The sequence below is a fragment of the Engraulis encrasicolus genome, chromosome 5 (genome assembly GCF_034702125.1).
Source record: "Engraulis encrasicolus isolate BLACKSEA-1 chromosome 5, IST_EnEncr_1.0, whole genome shotgun sequence".
Lineage (NCBI taxonomy): Eukaryota > Metazoa > Chordata > Actinopteri > Clupeiformes > Engraulidae > Engraulis > Engraulis encrasicolus.
The window spans coordinates 30,332,439-30,349,938 of record NC_085861.1 but is presented as its reverse complement, the minus strand read 5'-3'; the positions used below and the strand labels follow the sequence as shown (position 1 = coordinate 30,349,938).

General features: G+C 44.0%; 1 protein-coding gene and 1 pseudogene across 1 annotated transcript in view; both read left to right on the top strand.

Annotated features, from left to right (window-relative positions):
* Positions 1-3,194: 3,194 nt before the first annotated feature.
* LOC134449239 (forkhead box protein O6-like) overlaps positions 3,195-17,500 on the top strand; it is a 96,598-nt gene continuing 82,292 nt past the window's right edge. Inside the window, exon 1 of the mRNA XM_063199080.1 lies at positions 3,195-4,567. Within this exon, the coding sequence (XP_063055150.1) occupies positions 4,073-4,567 (495 nt within the window). The 5' untranslated portion in view covers positions 3,195-4,072. The remainder of the gene's footprint in view (positions 4,568-17,500) is intronic.
* Positions 11,239-15,948, top strand: LOC134449240 (uncharacterized; annotated as a pseudogene).

Sequence of the window (17,500 nt, the reverse complement as noted above, 5' to 3'; positions counted from 1 at the left end):
GGTGTGGTGTGGTATGGTGTGGTATGGTGTGGTCAGGACAGTAGTGCAATTCATGGCTGCAGTATGTGGACGTGTTCCTGTTCCTCTGCGGATTGGGATTGTGGTGGATTATGTCACTCCCGGAATGTCTCGACTTCCATTGTGCCATTCACCTCAACCATCCCGAAACCAGAGACAGAGACAGAGAGAGAGACCAAGAGAGGCCCAGGGAGAGAAAGAGAGACAATGTCAATCGGCGTTGCTCAACCAGTGTTTTGCTGGGCGTCAGGGGAGGGACACAATAGGCTACACTAATATGTAGTCATGCATTGCTAAGCCGTGTGGGTCTCCGAGGCACGAGGAGCATGGATCATAACCGCGGTGACAGAAGCCAGGCCCTAAATTGCCACTTGTAGTCCCCCACGTTTGAGATATGAATCACATGTTACACTCCGTGGCCCGGTACAGCAGGAAGTTCAAGAGATATCTTGGGGGTGCTGCGGCGCAGTCAGAGATTCTTTAAGTATATAGAGATATGCCAACATAACAGGTTTCTTTAGGCACCTAAAGTGACCAGGTTCCAGTCTGCCTAAAAGGGCGTGTCATAATGCTCCTAGCATTAAAAAGAACAGTCCTTAGGTCTGCCTAAAGGGGGATCCCCCCCCCCCTTGCAATAATAGAACCCGGAAACAATGGGCCAATGGAACCTCTCTCTCTCTCTCTACTCTCTCTGGCGCAGTGCACTTGTAGCTCACGGTCTATGGGGACCCAGGTTCGAATCCCGCCGGCTTGAGTCATTTCCTGGCCTTGCCGCATCTCTCTCTCCCACCCGTTTCCGGTCCCCTCTACACTGTCTTGTCCAATAAATGCATCAAACACCTATCAAGAAATAATAATAAAAAAAATATTAGCATTCTGTGCAGTGGATTGACTTAGAGATGGAAATATGATCCTGCTATGTTGTCCAAGTATTGTAGGCCTACATTAGCCGGATTATCATCGACTTTCAAATAAATTTGTTCTGACCAAGTGCATAACAATTAACATTTCCCAAACGGCATGGTTGACCCGCCTCCCTTGTTTTTGCAACTGGTTGTTTGCTTCCCGACAAACTGGTTGTTTGCTTCCCGACTTCCCAATTTTTCTGGAGCTCAGAAACGATATTGTGTTGCTCCTGGACTGACTAGGAGGGCGCGGCCTGGCTAGGCCTACATGGCTGATGGCCGGTAGACAGGGATGTTGTGGAAGATAAACACAAGCAAGCAGAGTTTATTTGCCGATCAACTTAACTAACGATAGACCTATGCAATTAGGGCTTACTCTACTGTACATGTTCCCACAGCCCATTGGTCCCACAGCCCATTGGTCCCACATCACTAAGATTTTTAACATTACTTTTAGGCCTATTGGTTATCTTAGTTTACTTGAGAATGTGGGAACATGGAGTTGTAAAGCATAGGGCTTATATTTGAATAATTTCTTAAAACTGGAGGAACATGGAGCAGCAGGATTAAGCTGGGACCATTTGGGCTGTGGGACCAATGGGCCGTGGGACCATAGGGCTTACCCCACTGTACACAACAGAAGTCTAGCAAACCTATAGCATTCCAAAATCACATGAATTTGAGCTCAAGACCACTGCATTGAAACTGCTCAAATATGTTTTGAATGTCTACGCAAAGCATTGTGTAAGTACCTCATTGTGTTCACTGAATCATAGTTGGGGCCTGCTCTCCGTATGATTTTTACCACTTGCCTGTAGGCCAATTTGGTAAATAATTTGTGGACTTGGGTTGATTATATGATTTGTTCATCTACCATGTCAGTGTTGTGTTTTGTTTGAGGAGGTAAATTCACCATTTTATTTTCTAAACTTCTACATGCTGCCACAACATAGCCTACTAGGCTTAGTAGGCCTAGGCTATCTCACATCAAGCAATGGAGATGGACATCAATATGACATTAGACATAATCTTAGCCCGCGGCAACACAGCTAGGCCTATGAGTGTTTACCAGTTTGTTTTGATTCCGTAAGATGCAAAGCATCCTGTGTTCTTGTTTCAGCTTGTGCGACGGCATTTTCCAAAACCACTAACCCATGTGTTTCGTGTTAGGCGTTCACCCCTCTCCACATTCACTCACTCCAGTTCCTCCTCCTCCTCCCTTCTCACCAAACTCCTAAAAGCATCGGAGTGAGTCAATAGGGCCCATTTTGAACATTCTGGTTGGAGTGGATTTGTAAATACGCAAATGACAGACCGTTTTGACCGATGTGTTCTTAATATGAACTATTAGGAGAACCACAATCGCCCACTACCATAACACGGTGAGAGATGCTACAAGCACACTGAGCAAGTCCATGGACTAGCCTACTTAAAATGTAACGGGCACTTGACACGAGGACCTATAGCGACACGGCAGTCACACATTGACACTATATTTTATATCAGGAGGCGGCGCTATCGTTCACTGGCGTGGGTGGAATTCCCTCGGCCAGGCGAGCAGCACTCGGGCTCTCGGGTCACACATAGCCTACTCATGACGCTTTGGCCATCATCCTCTCTAGCCCCTGAATCGCACACAGAAGCCCGTTGAACTGTAAATGCGATTTAAAACCAGCGCAAGCAGCAGAATATGTCACATGTTGTGAAATCCGGGCAGAGATAATTCATCATATTTCCCAGAGATTAAATCCCAACAGATTGGATCAAATTCTGCGGGTTATCTAATCTCTGATAATCGCAACTAAACCTGTTCAATGGTTGCTGTTGTAAACAGTAAAAGCGATTTCACACATGTGTGCAAGTGGACCGTGTAGACTAGGCTACATGGACTAGGATGCATTTTCTTTGTTGGAATTTATGTCCTATTTACCAAATTCCCCTGTTCTAAACACTCAATATTCTACATGGATTTTTTTTCATGTCCACACCTTTTTCATATTAGGTTTTGGTGATCTAAAGCAGGCTATTTCATAGGCCTATATTATTATTATTATTATTATTATTATTATTATTATTATTATTATTATTAGTAGTAGTAGTAGTAGTAGTAGTAGTATTATTATTGTTATTATCCTGTTAATATAGCCTATTCCTTAATGCCGCCTTGTGTTGTCAGAATACGATCGGGAACGGAACACCATAATAACTTTAAGGACGCCGCTACTCAGGAGTGCTTGGATTATCACCTTTATGCCCTCCCTCTCCACCTGCTTCTGAGGGCGTGATCTCTCACCGAGCACAGCACAATCACTGGTCTTACACACTTTCTCAACTCTGTTACGACCGAGAGGCGACAGACAACACCGTGGCACAGTGTGGAAAAATGTGATTGTGTGAAACGGAATTTGACTATAATTAAACATTCTCTTCTTTGCCAAGCATCACGTCGACCTTCAGTAGCCTAGCAGCATCCTATACAAGCGCCAAGCCAAGGGACCACTACACAGGACTGGCTGCTCGCGCTCATTATGAGCGAGACTCCCTTCAGGAGGAGCGCGTGGTGGGTGAGCATCAGCATCAGTAGGTCACAACTCAGCGCACGAGGATCTTGCGCGTGTCCTCCTCGTTGATTACAAGAGCCCCTATAACTTGAAAGAAATTGTGTGCTTTTTTCGACGACGACTGAACTGCTGATGTCCTTCTTTAAATACAGATCATTCTGATATTTCCGTGATTTTTTAATCGAAGGAATTCCACACAAAGGAAGAAATAGCATCTGTTGCTGGAGCCGGTTTAATTAAAGAAAGAGAATCACCACACTCGCCGGAGAAGGCACCGGGAGACCGATATTGTCGGCGCACCGTGATTGGAGATGGATTTAAGTCGGTGCTCTCCCACTGGCTTGTGTATTTTATCGTAAAATGGCTGAGGGACTGTGCTCTTCATTGATGCTTTTATTTTCTTCTTTACACGCTGTGTTGCTTACGACACCGTGAGATGCTGTATCTCCACCACTGCCGGCTTTTCTGCTCCTCATCAAGCTAGATACGTATCTGACAGGCAGGCAACGCGTTTTGGCTGTGGACAAAGTGGAGGTAATACAGGAAAGGATTTCTTTCACTGAACAATTTGCTAATATTTGGGGATTGATGATGATGATGGAGGAGGATGAACTGGAGACGCATCAGGTTGAAATCGATCCGGATTTCGAGCCACAGAGCCGACCTCGCTCGTGCACCTGGCCGCTTCCGTGTCCCGAGGATTTCCCCGGAGCTGAGGTTAACGGAGGTCTGCCTCTCGCCACTATAAAGGTGGAACCGGATAGCGTCCCTTGTTGCCGAGCGGGGAAACGGGGTGTTGCGCCCAGCGACCTGAAACACTCGGTGGGGGCCGCGGCCCCTGTCGCGCCAGTCCTCTCCTGCATGGCTGGAGCCGTAGCCCTCGACGCTGCCGGCCAGCTTCGCAAGGCGAAGTCCTCCCGGCGTAACGCATGGGGTAATCAGTCCTACGCCGACCTCATCACCCGAGCCATCGAGAGCACGGCGGAGAAGAGGCTCACGCTCTCACAGATCTACGACTGGATGGTCCGCTACGTTCCGTATTTCAAAGATAAGGGCGACAGCAACAGCTCCGCCGGCTGGAAGGTAAGGCACAGGTCACCGTGCGAAGTGCACTGGGGGATGTGATGTGATTTACTGTGTGCCCCTCGTTTCTATCACACTAATAATTACAGAGTACTACACAGCCCTCCGTGGAGAGCATACGTTCCAGCACACATACAAAGCGAGCAGTTGTATAGGCTACTGACATTTCAAAGACATGTGTGCAGATATAGCAGCAGCAGCAGCGGCGCCTGCAAATGCACTTCATCATGCTGCGATGCCCCAAGCACCTCATTCACACTTTCTCATTCCAGTGCGTGTCAAATGACTAGGGTAGGCAGGGGTCAGTGCGTGTGTGTGTGTGTGTGTGTGTGTGTGTGTGTGTGTGTGTGTGTGTGTGTGCGTGTGCGTGTGCGTGTGTGCCTGTGCGCGCGTGTTTGCCTTCGAGCGTGTAGCATATGTGGACTTGAACTTGAGAATGAGGAGAAGGTAAGGGTATGGCTGCATACCTCACTGTGTCGTTACATACATACACGTGCCATCAAACCCATGTGTGTTCCCATCAAAGGTGTACAGAACAGCGTGGGTCACACACGCATGTTCGATCTCCCCGGTTCATATCGCTCTCCTTTCACCCGCTTCACACATGTGAGGACCCGCCCCTCGATCGCCTCCCTCAACCCTTGATTCTCTTCCAGCATCCTCCTCTCCTCTCCTCTCCTCTCCTCTCCTCTCCTCTCACCTCTCATCTCCTCTCACCTATCCTCACCTCTCTTTATTAGACTTGCCATTATTTTCTCGTTACACGTTTTCCCTTGCAATAGTGAAGCGTCATGCCCTTGATAAGCACTGCTTTGACGCTCTGTTCTGTTGCTGAGAGAAATTAGAAGAAAGAGAAAGATTAATGGCGTCCGAAATTCCCAATAAATCGCACATTTAGGCTGAAAATTCATTACTTGAGATTCAATACGCGAGAACTTAGGGCTGATAATTCAGTTTAGGAGGAAGCGTCATTATGAGAGAGAGAGAGAGAGAGAGAGAGAGAGAGAGAGAGAGAGAGTTAGTGAAGAGAAATAGAAAAAAGTGGAGAGAGGAAGAGGTACTGGTGCATGCAAGTAAGAGAGGCAAAATTGCAGAGAGATTGTGCGGAAGAGACAGAGAGCGATGCAGAATTAGATGAGAGAGAGAGAGAGAGAGAGAGAGAGAGAGAGAGAGAGAGAGAGAGAGAGAGAGAGAGAGAGAGAGAGAGAGAGAGAGAGAGAGAGAATGGAAGGGGGGGGAGGTAGATGATGTGTGAGGAAGAGAGCAAGAGAGGCAGAATTATGAGAGTGAGACAGAAAGAGAGATGTGATGTTCTGGGAAAGAGATTTAGAGAGAGACAAGCAGAGAGAGAGAGAGAGAGAGAGAGAGAGAGAGAGAGAGAGAGAGAGAGAGAGAGAGAGAGAGAGAGAGAGAGAGAGACAGAGACAGAGAGACAGAGATAGACAGAGAGAGAGAGAGCGCTTTCCAACTGTCACTCAGTCCCACAACAGCGTGTCTCGCTCCGTAGACTTCACTGTAGTCAAAGCCTCGCTGGGCTTCATTGTGTGCGGTGCCATCTGCACCACTTCACTTGTTGCACCGCGCCGGGCCTTTCCACTGTTCCATCCCAGTTGCCACGCTATTCATTTCCACCGCTTCTCCATGGCCATTAGCTGTGTGTGTGCTGGAGAAATGAAGACACTCCACATGGGCTTTGCTCTCTCAGGCAGGATCAGAGGATTTCAAGACTGTCTCTGTGATTTTTTCCCCCTCTCAATACTGTACTTCTGTGACACTGAACACAGTACTTGGATACCAGCACGGCGCGGCCTCCACAATCTTCTTCTTCTTCTTCTTTTTCTTCTTCTTCTTCTTCTTCTTCTTCTTCTTCTTCTTCTTCTTCTTCTTCTTCTTCTTCTTCTTCTTCTTCTTCTTCTTCTTCTTCTTCATGGTAACACATCATTTTAGTGGTTTTTTTTTACACTGCCCTTAACTCTAACCGAGTTACAGTGTAATGTTATATGTTGTGACATAGTTTTTTAGTTAATATAACAACAGGCACAGTAAATTTAACTGCCAACTTTTCTTATTCTTATTATATCAATGAAACTGAGTTTTGCACCATTTCCAAGGTGCCGCTGAGGATTATGTTAGGAGCTAATAGGATTATATTTTAAGCATGCCGCTGTCATGCGGGAGAAAAAAAAGTGAGCCACACAAAAACAAAACCGACACAAAAAAAGCAAAAACAGCCCCACCGACCACAACAGCACAGCTTCCTCTCCTTTGTCATCCTCGGCTGCACCTTGAGTCGTTAGGGCAACCATGCCGAGACACTCTCCGTCTTAATAGAGGACCTCGAGTCCATTACCGACTAATCTTAGCGTCCCGCCGCCTCATTCACAAAAGACAAAAAAGCCCCCCCCCCAACTCCCCACAACCACCATCACCATCACCATCTCTCACCCCTCCACATACACACATCCTCATCTCCTCAACCCCTCGCCCGCCTCAACTACCGCTGCTGAAATGAGAACACTAAAGGCTGCTGAGATGGATTCTGAGGAGCCCCCTAATGCTTCATAGATAGAAAAATAGGCTTTGTTCCAACAGCCTCTAATGGGTGTCTGATAGCTACCTCCACTCTTTCCCAGTTAGCCATAGATGACCTCCTCTTCTCTCTCTCTCCCCCACTCCCTCTCTCTCTCTCTCTGCTGAGGACCCTGTCCTCTGGTCTGTGTATTCCTGTCCCTAGTGAAGTGAGGAGGGAGTATTATTTTAATATACTGTGCAGTGTGCATTGCATCATTCAACAATACTGGAGCAAGAAAGATGAGGCAAACGGTCACACACTTGAATTTGCCCAAAAAACAGTGTACATTGTGGACTTGTGACTTGTGACTTGGACTTGAGTCAGACGAGAGTCACAAATTGATGACATGAGACTTGACTCGGCAATATTTAAATGGCTTGTGACTTGCCTCAGGCTTCTATGCTATTGACTCGAGACTTGACTTGGACTTGACCGTTTTAGCTGGCAATGACTTTCAATGGCATTTCCAGTCTAAATATTATTATATTCCATTTTCTGAATTTGTATGTGAAAATATTACATGAGCAAAGAGGGACATGTATAGCAGTGTGCAGAGGTAATGAGTTTATGTCCACACACGTTGTCAAGATTGTGCTTAGAATACATGGTGACTTGTTAAGGACTTAAAGGTAAAAATGAGACTTGGACTTGGATTTGACGTGGTTTTGGTATTGACTAGACTTGGTCAAATAACTTGCGACTTGACTCGGTCTTGATTGGAAAGACTTTGCAAATTAGTGACATGGTCTCATCTCTGCTGTACAGTACAAGGTCATTTGCACGCACTAGCCAATGTGTGAACCGCCTGCTTTCCTCCTTGCTTCTTAACTTCCTCCATTCCTTCAGATGCTTGATGCTTATGCATACTTATTAATTCAGGTATCTAATTAAGCCGGCGGCTACAGGGCATGAGAATGTAAAAATGGGCATAAATATGTAGGCTACATCAAGACTGCAGAAACAACACTGAATCTCATATGGCATTGTTGGAGTAGCAGATTTGGACGTGAAGGCAGACTTGAACGTGAAGACAGCATTGTACGGAGTCTATCTGAAATTCAATTGAGTTTTTCAATGAAGTGATGTTTGGAAAAGAAAAACAAGTCCATAGCATCGATGTGCAGTAATTTCAGGGCTTGTGGTTTGGCTTGTGACAGCCCTAAATTTTGAAATTTCTTTGCACAAAACAAAGATATCTGATTAATGTCTGAAGTTGGATGAGTAAAAAAAGAGAAAAACAGGAAACAAAAAAGGAAAGAAAACCAAAAAAGAAAGAAAAAAAACCTTAGCACAGAATGTCTTCCAGTTCCAGACAAACTGCTGTGAATGTTTTTTTTCTCCCTGCCTTCCTGAATCCACAAGTGTCTTGTGCGAACAGATGGGAGACAATAGCAAGCTCAGGACCTCGCCATTATCGCGGCCCTTGCGGCTCACCACCCAGCAGGCCCCGAGTCTAAATATAAAGTCAAAACCCCTCGGTGCCAAAATGCAATTCCACGGTCACTCGTTGTGAACCGCCAAACCGCAGTAACTGTCCCAGACACCTCCCACCTCACCTCATCACCACCCTCATCACCACCACCTTCATCACTACCACCCCTAAGACTGAGGTTTCTGATGTCACAAGCTGTGGGATGAAGCAAGGCCAGTGTAGCCAAGGTGTGTCTGTGCAGCAGGTGCATTGTGGGTCGTCTGTGTTATCTTTGTCGTGACCACCACCACCACCATCACCACTGTGCCAACACCCCTCTCCACAACCTCTCCATTGCCAGTGATTTAAAATAAACCTCTTCCACCCACCTGTAACTATATTAAGGGATGCATAAAAAATATGACAAAGATTTAGTAAATAATTAACTAATGATGAACAAAACACTAACAAATGTTTTTAATAATTAACTAAGTGTTTATAAATATCTACAAATACTATGTTCAAGATTTCTAACAGAGTATTTTTATTCAATTGTATTCATTTGTGTTCATTTCAATTTGTAAATGTCTGATAAATATAAAATATTAGCACAACATTTCCCACTCATTTACAAACATTTGTTAATGTTTTGGTCTTCATTAGTCAATGATTTACAAAGTATGTAGAATACTGTTAATGCATCCCTTATTATAGAGTGTTACCTTTGCACCCTACACCAACTCCCTGACCCCACCGTCAGCTCTCTTGCCAAAGAGGCCCGGGCAACCACCCTGAGCCGCCTTCTCTTGGCACCCCTCTACAACCCTACCGCCACCTCACCAAGCTCCAAATCACCGCCAGATTTCTTGGCACTAGAGGATGACATTTTTCGGGAATTCCCATGGGTCCCGCGGGTCCCGGGGGATTCCTGCGGGATGGTAGTCAAAATTCAAAGATGAACGGGAGCGGGCAGGAGCGGGAATAAAGATGAATGGGAGCAGGCAGGAGCGGGAATAAAAATGAACGAGACCGGGAATGCTCGCTTATTTTTTCATTCAAAAAAGCCTTGTTTTTTTGATGAAATGGGAGTGGGATTGATTTTGAGTGGGAGTGGGCAGGATTGGGAAACATTCTTTTTAGGAGTGGACGGGATGGGATTTGTTTCTTTTACTTCAGTCCGGGATGGGACGGGATGGGATTTGTTTTCTGGGACCGGGATGGGACGGGAGTGAAAATCCACTCCCGTGTCATGCTCAACTTGGCACCCCTCTACAACCTTACCGCCACCTCACCAAGCTCCAAATCACCGCCAGATTTCTTGGCAAAGACACCCACCCTAACCCCAACCCCAACCCCAACACCAACCCCGGATAAAACCGTCCCACCTCTAACCCTAAACCATAACCACCCCTCAGCCACCTCCGCAAGCTTGCCTGCTTGCTGACTAGCCCGGCCCGGAGCACGCACAGGCCCCCTGCCCGGAGCGTGTACGGGCCCCCTGCCCTCGAGCACGTACAGGCCCCCTCTCTCGAGCACGTACGAGTCCTTACGCAAGGGGCTAAATGACAGGTTGCTGAGCTCCGCTCCTCAGTCCACGACTCAGACCAGTGCTGCTATTCTAAGAAACCTGTCGAGACGTTGCCCTGCCCAGGTAATGAAGGTGATTAACTCACGTACAGCCCTTATGTGTGTGTTGTGGTGTGTTGTGGGTGTGTGTGTGTGTGTGTGTGTGTGTGTGTGTGTGTGTGTGTGTGTGTGTGTGTGTGTGTGTGTGTGTGTGTGTGTGTGTGTGAGACGATGTGTGTGTGCAATGTTGAAGTCACAAACCCACCGATCTTGACCTGGCACCCTCAATTACGGTGAGACTGACAGCTGACAAGCTCCCTCCTGGACATGTGTGTGTGTGTGTGTGTGTGTGTGTGTGTGTGTGTGTGTGTGTGTGTGTGTGTGTGTGTGTGTGTGTGTGTGTGTGTGTGTGTGTGTGTGTGCGCGCGCATGTTTGCGTGTGTGCGCGGCGTGCGGATACAGTTTGATATGCCGCAGACCCACTCCGCACTCCCCACTCCACTAATACTGCCACTCCACAGCGACTCTTGCGTAGACACACCGTAACTCATGCGCTGAAAAAAAACAAAACGCAGAGCCGTCATCCATAAAGCAAATATGCGAGTGGTAATAATGTCGACACACTGCTAATTCATGCCCGGGGCTGTCATTTAAGATGCTATAGCTTGAGTTGTGGTTGCTGGCTCATGAGGATTTTTTTTTTTGGTGTATGCATTTTCGCTTTAGTTTAGTTCAGCGAGTTCAACACAGATGCCTCCCTCATTTCACGTTGGAATGTTTCAGTTGTACATGTACAGCCAATCAACGTCAGTTTCTGCCACCATTTGTGTGTGCGTATGAAGTGTATGTGTGTTAGTGCACTCGTGTGTGTCTGTGCATGTGCTTTGAATGTGTATTTCTGTGTGTGTGTGTGCACAGCAAATTTCTCAGAGTTAATTTTCCGGTGTTAGGCCAAAATCTGAACATCAAGAGTTGAAGTTACACTGCGCAAAGTACTTTGAACTCTTAAAGAGTCAATGATGTAAAACAGTGGGTGTTGTAAAAGGGAGTTAAAGCGTTAACTCCTTTCCAGAGTTATTTAAACCACGCCTATCAAAATTTCAAATATTTTTGCAGCCAGCATATTGACGGCCATCTTTTTTATTCCTGAAGCGGAGAAGTTTACATGGTAAGTCACATTTGGTTTTCCAGTGTTTTATTGAATTGTCATGTTATTTGTGATTTTTTGTTCATGAACACCAAAATAGGGGGGGATTTTGCGATGTATTTTATCAAATGCCAACCACAGTGAATCAAATGGACCGTTCACTGGGTAGCTAGCTAGTAATCTAGTAATCACGCATGGTTGCTAGCTTAATAGAAAGCTGACGTTGGTTTATATTAAGAAGTACAGAGCTAACTAGTAAGTCTATTCGATTGAATTCGTTGACACAAGAGTCACGAAGGCATTAATATTGTCAGCGCTTGCTTAGCACAGTTATAGTTGTGTACTTTATTTCCCGCTCTCTGCAGGATAGCATTGTGCCCGTAGTTGACCAGCGTAGCCCGGCCTATCAGTGGAGTGTCGTGGAGTCCGAGGTTGGTAATGTCTCGTGTGTGACTAAAATACTTGTGAAATTATTGTACACGGTAGCGTGCCTCAATATAGCCTACTTGAAAGGTTTTCAAATGGCTGTTCAGTGGACGTGTGATATTTTTTTTGTATTCGAGGATAGGGGAGTGGCGTGGCTCCTTTCTACTTTCCTATTACGAGCTGCACACTGTGGTAATGGCGTGCTGCGTGAATGCAACTGTATGAGCAATGTACTGCAAAAGGTAACGGCACTTTGTGTTTTGTGTCTGCAGCACGACTGGAAGGTCATCTTCGTGCTTCTGCTCCTAATAATCGTACTCGCCGTGACTCTAGGTGTTTTGTGGGTCTTCTGGCGCCCTGCTCAGCCTGGGTAAGATTTCCAATATTGTTAAAGTTTGCTTCACGTGATACAGTCGTTCTCAAAGAACGTCGTGCGCAATGCGACCAGTGGTCAGACTTCTGAATGAGGCTGCCCCCCTCAAGTTGATACACCAGAAGCGGCCAGCCAGCCACACACAGTCATTCAAATGTATTATAAACGATTTTAATTTAACTTCTTGCATGCCTACATGAACGTTTTTTTCCTGTGTTGACCTTGGATGTGATCCAAAATGGTTTTGACTATCATTACTTAATTTTGGGAAATGTATCTGCAGAGCTGGCTAATGTAAAATTAGAAGTAAATGTATGGTGTCTGTCAGTACAACATTAGCCTGTGATATGGCAACCCAGAGCTACACGGCTCTGTGGTAATCTAGCCCAACTGTTAAACCAGTTAGGCCTATTGTATTGTACGTTACTTTTGTGCTCTTACTGAAGATAAAACCCCCACACTTAATGATTTGATTACTTCTGTTGGAAAAACAACAAAGAACAGGTTTTGTTTTTTACTTCTACATTTTCTTTTACCACCTCTTCTGTCCATAAGGCTCGTTCTCTGACATGGTATAGCCTACTATTCAAAGTGCAATGTTGCCTGTGGTATGCTTTCTTTCAGAGGATGCTTCTGAAGGTGAAGCTCGAACAGAAACAGAAATATGTCAAGGTCACAGAGCATGATGGGACATATAATTACCAGGAGTTTCACCTAGCAGGTTAGACATCCTTTGAATCTGGTAAATTAATGCTACTTTTTTATCATTGTGTAGTGGAGTTCTGACGTGGAAAAATGACATGTGTTCTCTTTATACAGTCATGGAGAAATTTGGTCTGCCTCCTGAGACTGATGTAATGTACAAAGACTCTACTGGAACAGAAGTGGATGCAGACATCTTCTCCGAACTAGTGGAGAAGGGAGAGTTGTTGTTAAATGCACATGTGAATGATGGTAAATACCTCAAGTGATATGATGAAGCATTTATTCAGACTTAAGTGTATAATGAAATGTAGTGGGCAGCTTTTTGTGTGATTTAATGGGCTCTCTTTTTCAGATTCTCTGGACGTGTCGATATCCTCCGCTGCATCATGTTCATCTGAAGCCTCTACGGTAATTTTGGATGACAGTTTCTCAGAGACTCCAAGTAAGATACTCAGAAGGGAGACCCCAAGAGAAGCTGCCAAAAATGTAAGCAATTGTGTCAACTGTAGAATACTTACTAATGCTTGCTCGCAGGTGGAACAAATATTTATTGCAGTATTATTTGTAACTGTATTGACAGATGGTCAATCAAGTGCTTCTAAGAAAACCAGGGGGAGAGAAGATTTTCCTGGAGTACCATAAAACAAAGTCACTTACAGCTACAACTCGGAGACTGCTTGTTAACATCTTGGTCGCTGACATGGTGGAGCAGCATGGTATGTTTGAAAGGCTTTTCATGGCAAAATAATAATATATTTTTAACGCTTTTCACCCAAAGATGCCTCAATAACTACATAATTAGTAGAGTGTACTTAATCTTGTTAATTGTCAACTGCCCCCAGATATCCCTATTCCTACTAATGATGTATTGCACACTCCTCTTGTTGTGCTCTCCTTTCAGCCGGATCCCTTCCCAGGCCATTAAGCTGAAGTATGCGCAAGGCATTGTGGCGTTATTCCCGTACCTGGAGGATCCATTGTCCAAGCATGGATATGTATGTTTTAGTATTGTCTAAATAAGTTGTCTAAATATCAGTAATAACTTGAATAATTAGATTATTTGGGTAAAACAATTTATTGAAGACCTGCAATTTGATGTGCTTAACAGTTGAATTAAAAACAAGGACATGAAAATAAATAAAATGGGTTGCTAGTGAACAATAATTGGCAGACGTTAAGGATAAGGATAACACTGAGAAAAGGGTATTAATATAAACATACAAAACACTATAAAAAGTGGTTAAACAAGAGGTCTAAATCACGAAATGTTCTCATTGTAAAAACAGTAAAGCATCTGAATGCATTAAATTCATACGGTACATGCATTATCTTTGTAGGAACACTTTTATGATCCTGCATCAGGCTCCGGCTACATTTCATGGCGTCTCAAAACAGTGCAACGGAGTCTGTCTGATCACTCAAGGACAGCAGCAGCAGCAGAAGATGACAGCAGTGGTGGGCCAAAGGCTGCAAGACCCTCAGCTTCTCCAATACAACAGTTGACGGGGCAGGAGTGTGTAGAGGCTCTATCTATGATGAACCATTCAGCTGATGATGCAGTAGTTCGAGAGAAGATGATGGCCACTTTTGAACACCGGCAGAAACTTGTCCATGATCCCGACACATCTGTGGATGTCCTCGAAACGTTCCCAAGATTTCTTGACATACCTGCCTTGTAAGTATATTTTGTGTCTATAAATTTACTTTTGGAAAGTTTCACTTCAGCTTATATAGGCTTAGGTCACATAATTTCCCAGTTTGAACTGATGCTGTGCATATAGGTTTTATATTGCCTCAGAATTTTGATGTATTTCATAATTGTGTACATATCATAATGTTTTGTGATTAGGATTTTGATTTAGTGATCTCATGTGATCACCACCAAGTATTCCTTTTTAATTTTTATTTTTTCATCCCAGATTGAGCAGGACTTCCTTGCTCTTTTTGGACCTGAGACATCTGGAAGTTCCTGGCGAAGTGGACAACATACTTCAGACCACAAATCATTGAAGATGCCAAAGGGCTGGTATCCACTGCACATGTCGAAGAGCTTCTTAGATCTGCCCAAGGCGATGGTGGTGGTAAGTCTTGTTAATTTGACATTTTTATCTTTCTCTTACTCTCTGGTACATATTTTAAAACTGTTTTTGTACTGTGTAGGATGGGACATTGATATCGCTTCATTATGCCTGCTGCTGCATCTCATTCCACCAACATCGAAGGGTCACAAGAAATCTGCGAAAATCAGTGCACTCCAGGCAGAGGATTACTTGGTGCGATATTTGCAGGTAATCAGTGCACTTCTTTTCAAGACTGTAGCAATATGTCTTTTCACAGGTCTGTGTGTGTTTGTGTGCGCGCACATGCGTGTGTGTGTGTGTGTGTGTGTGTGTGTGTGTGGTATATCGTGTAGGCCTATTCTGTATCCCTGTCAGATCTAAATTTTGCTCACCTGTGTAGTCCATGGCATAGAGTATGAAGGCAATTGAGTCTCATATTCTCTATTCCATTCTTATGTGTATTGACAATGTTGAACCTAAACCTTCATGGTGTTGATCACGGTTATATCTGGTGTTTACAGTAGTGGACAATTAAAAGTAAAAAAAACAAAAACAAAAAAAAAACAGTTTCTTTCCCACCTATGTCTCTTGTAGTTAGGTGTCTTGCCGTAATAACACAGTCTCATCTATCTCATTACATAACATCATGTGCTACTGTTGTAATTACACACCAAAAGTACTTCTACTTTGGCCACCTCGCTGTGTTAGTTTATTTTTTTCCTAGGGTATGCTCCACTCAAAGGTCTGGATGAGCTGAGGGTTGGATTTATTTGATGGAATGAAATAGTTATTATTTATTTTTATTTTTTTTTTTTGTTATTTTTCTTTGTTATAGGCTGGTACAAGCATGCAGATTTTCCTGTCCAGCCTGGAACCATCTCAGCCCTTCATGCTCTGCGTCGGGGAACAGAAGAACAAGATCCACAAGTTCTACATCATCGTTGACAACCAGGCAATACCATGCAAAGCACAAACATCAGTAGCTGCATTTGACGAACTGTTCAAGGCACACTTTGTTTTCGGGACGTCATATTGTGAGGCACTTGATGGTTTTTACTGCTTCATTCAAACAGCTGTGTACAATGTCGATATTGGCAAGACAAAAGAAAAACCGAGAGTCAGGGAACTGAGGGCCAGATTTCTCAACATGAAAAAGTAATTTGCCAAATTTAGGGCCTTAAATATTTGTCATTTATGTTTACTTGTTTTATTTGCAAAAACACTACATTCAAATTCATATTTAATTTGCCGTCATTTAAAATTTCATCATGGCCTTTATCCAGGAAAATATTTGCGTTTATGTTGTGGAGAAATTGGATGCTCATCGGTGTTTGGAACTTATTCTGGATTTAAGAAACATTTAGTTAACATTCATGGAAATGGTATTCCTTCCTCTACCCCAGACATGGAAGACAATAGTGAGAAGGAGGGTGGATGGGATCATACTACCCTTGAGAGTTCAGAAAATAATGAAGTTGAAGGTGAAGGTGAAGGACAAACGATGGAGAGCTCTTCTGTTACTGAAGCTAATTTGAATGACATGTGTGGATCTTTGGTTGCTCAGTTGCAGACTAACATGGTTGGTCAGAGTTCAGTTCAAGCAGCAGTTGAGACTATTGAAGATTTGGTTGATGGCATACAAACCCAGGCAAAGGAGGCAATTCTTCGTAATATTCCATTAGAGCTTTCTGACACAGTTGAGAGATGTTTTCGTTCCATTGAAAATCCACTGAATAAATTTAATACGCTAGCAAAACGCAAGAGGTACTATGAAGACAAGTGGCAAATAGTGCAACCAGTGGAGTAAGATTTGATGTTCGACGTGATAAGAAAACAGGCATGTATAGCCAGGTTCCTATAACCGATAAATTGGTTTATGTCCCACTTCTTGAAAAACACTCAATCGATGTTCAACAACAAGGAGATACTACGTGCTTTCCAACAGACAAAAGTCAACAAAGGGATTTATGAAGACATTTGTGATGGGGAATATGTTAACACAAACAGATTATTTTCATTTGACAGACATGCGTTGCAACTCCAACTTTACTATGATGATTTTGAGACGGCTAATCCCTTAGGGTCCAAGAAGGGCATACACAAGCTTGGTTGTGTGTATTTTATTTTGCGGAATCTTCCTCCCTCCAAAATTTAAACTCTGTGTTGATGAACATTCAACTTGTTTTGCTTTTCCACACGACAGACATTAAAAAGTATGGCTTTGATGTTATTCTAAAGCCTCTTGTGGATGACTTGAAATGTTTGGAAATGGATGGTGTCCTCACACCCGATGTGTCTGACATACCATTAAGGGGGAGTATTGTTCAAATTACTGGGGACAACCTTGCACTTCATGGTCTCTTTGGATTTGTGGAATCCTTCAGTGCCACATATTGTTGTCGTTTTTGCTTAGCCGACAGGGATGCGATGCAGACAATATTTTCAGAGGATCAACCTGGCATAATTTTTTCGTTCTAAAGAACTTCATTCTTCTCAACATCTCAGCAGTTTACAAGACAATCCACAATTGTCATCAGCTTTTGGGTGTCAAAAGATCTTGCTTGTTTAACACACTTGAGTATTTCCACACATGTGATAATTTTGCTGTGGACATAATGCACGATATATTGGAAGGTGTGGCTCAGTATGAGCTAAAACTTGTTTTACCAGCAC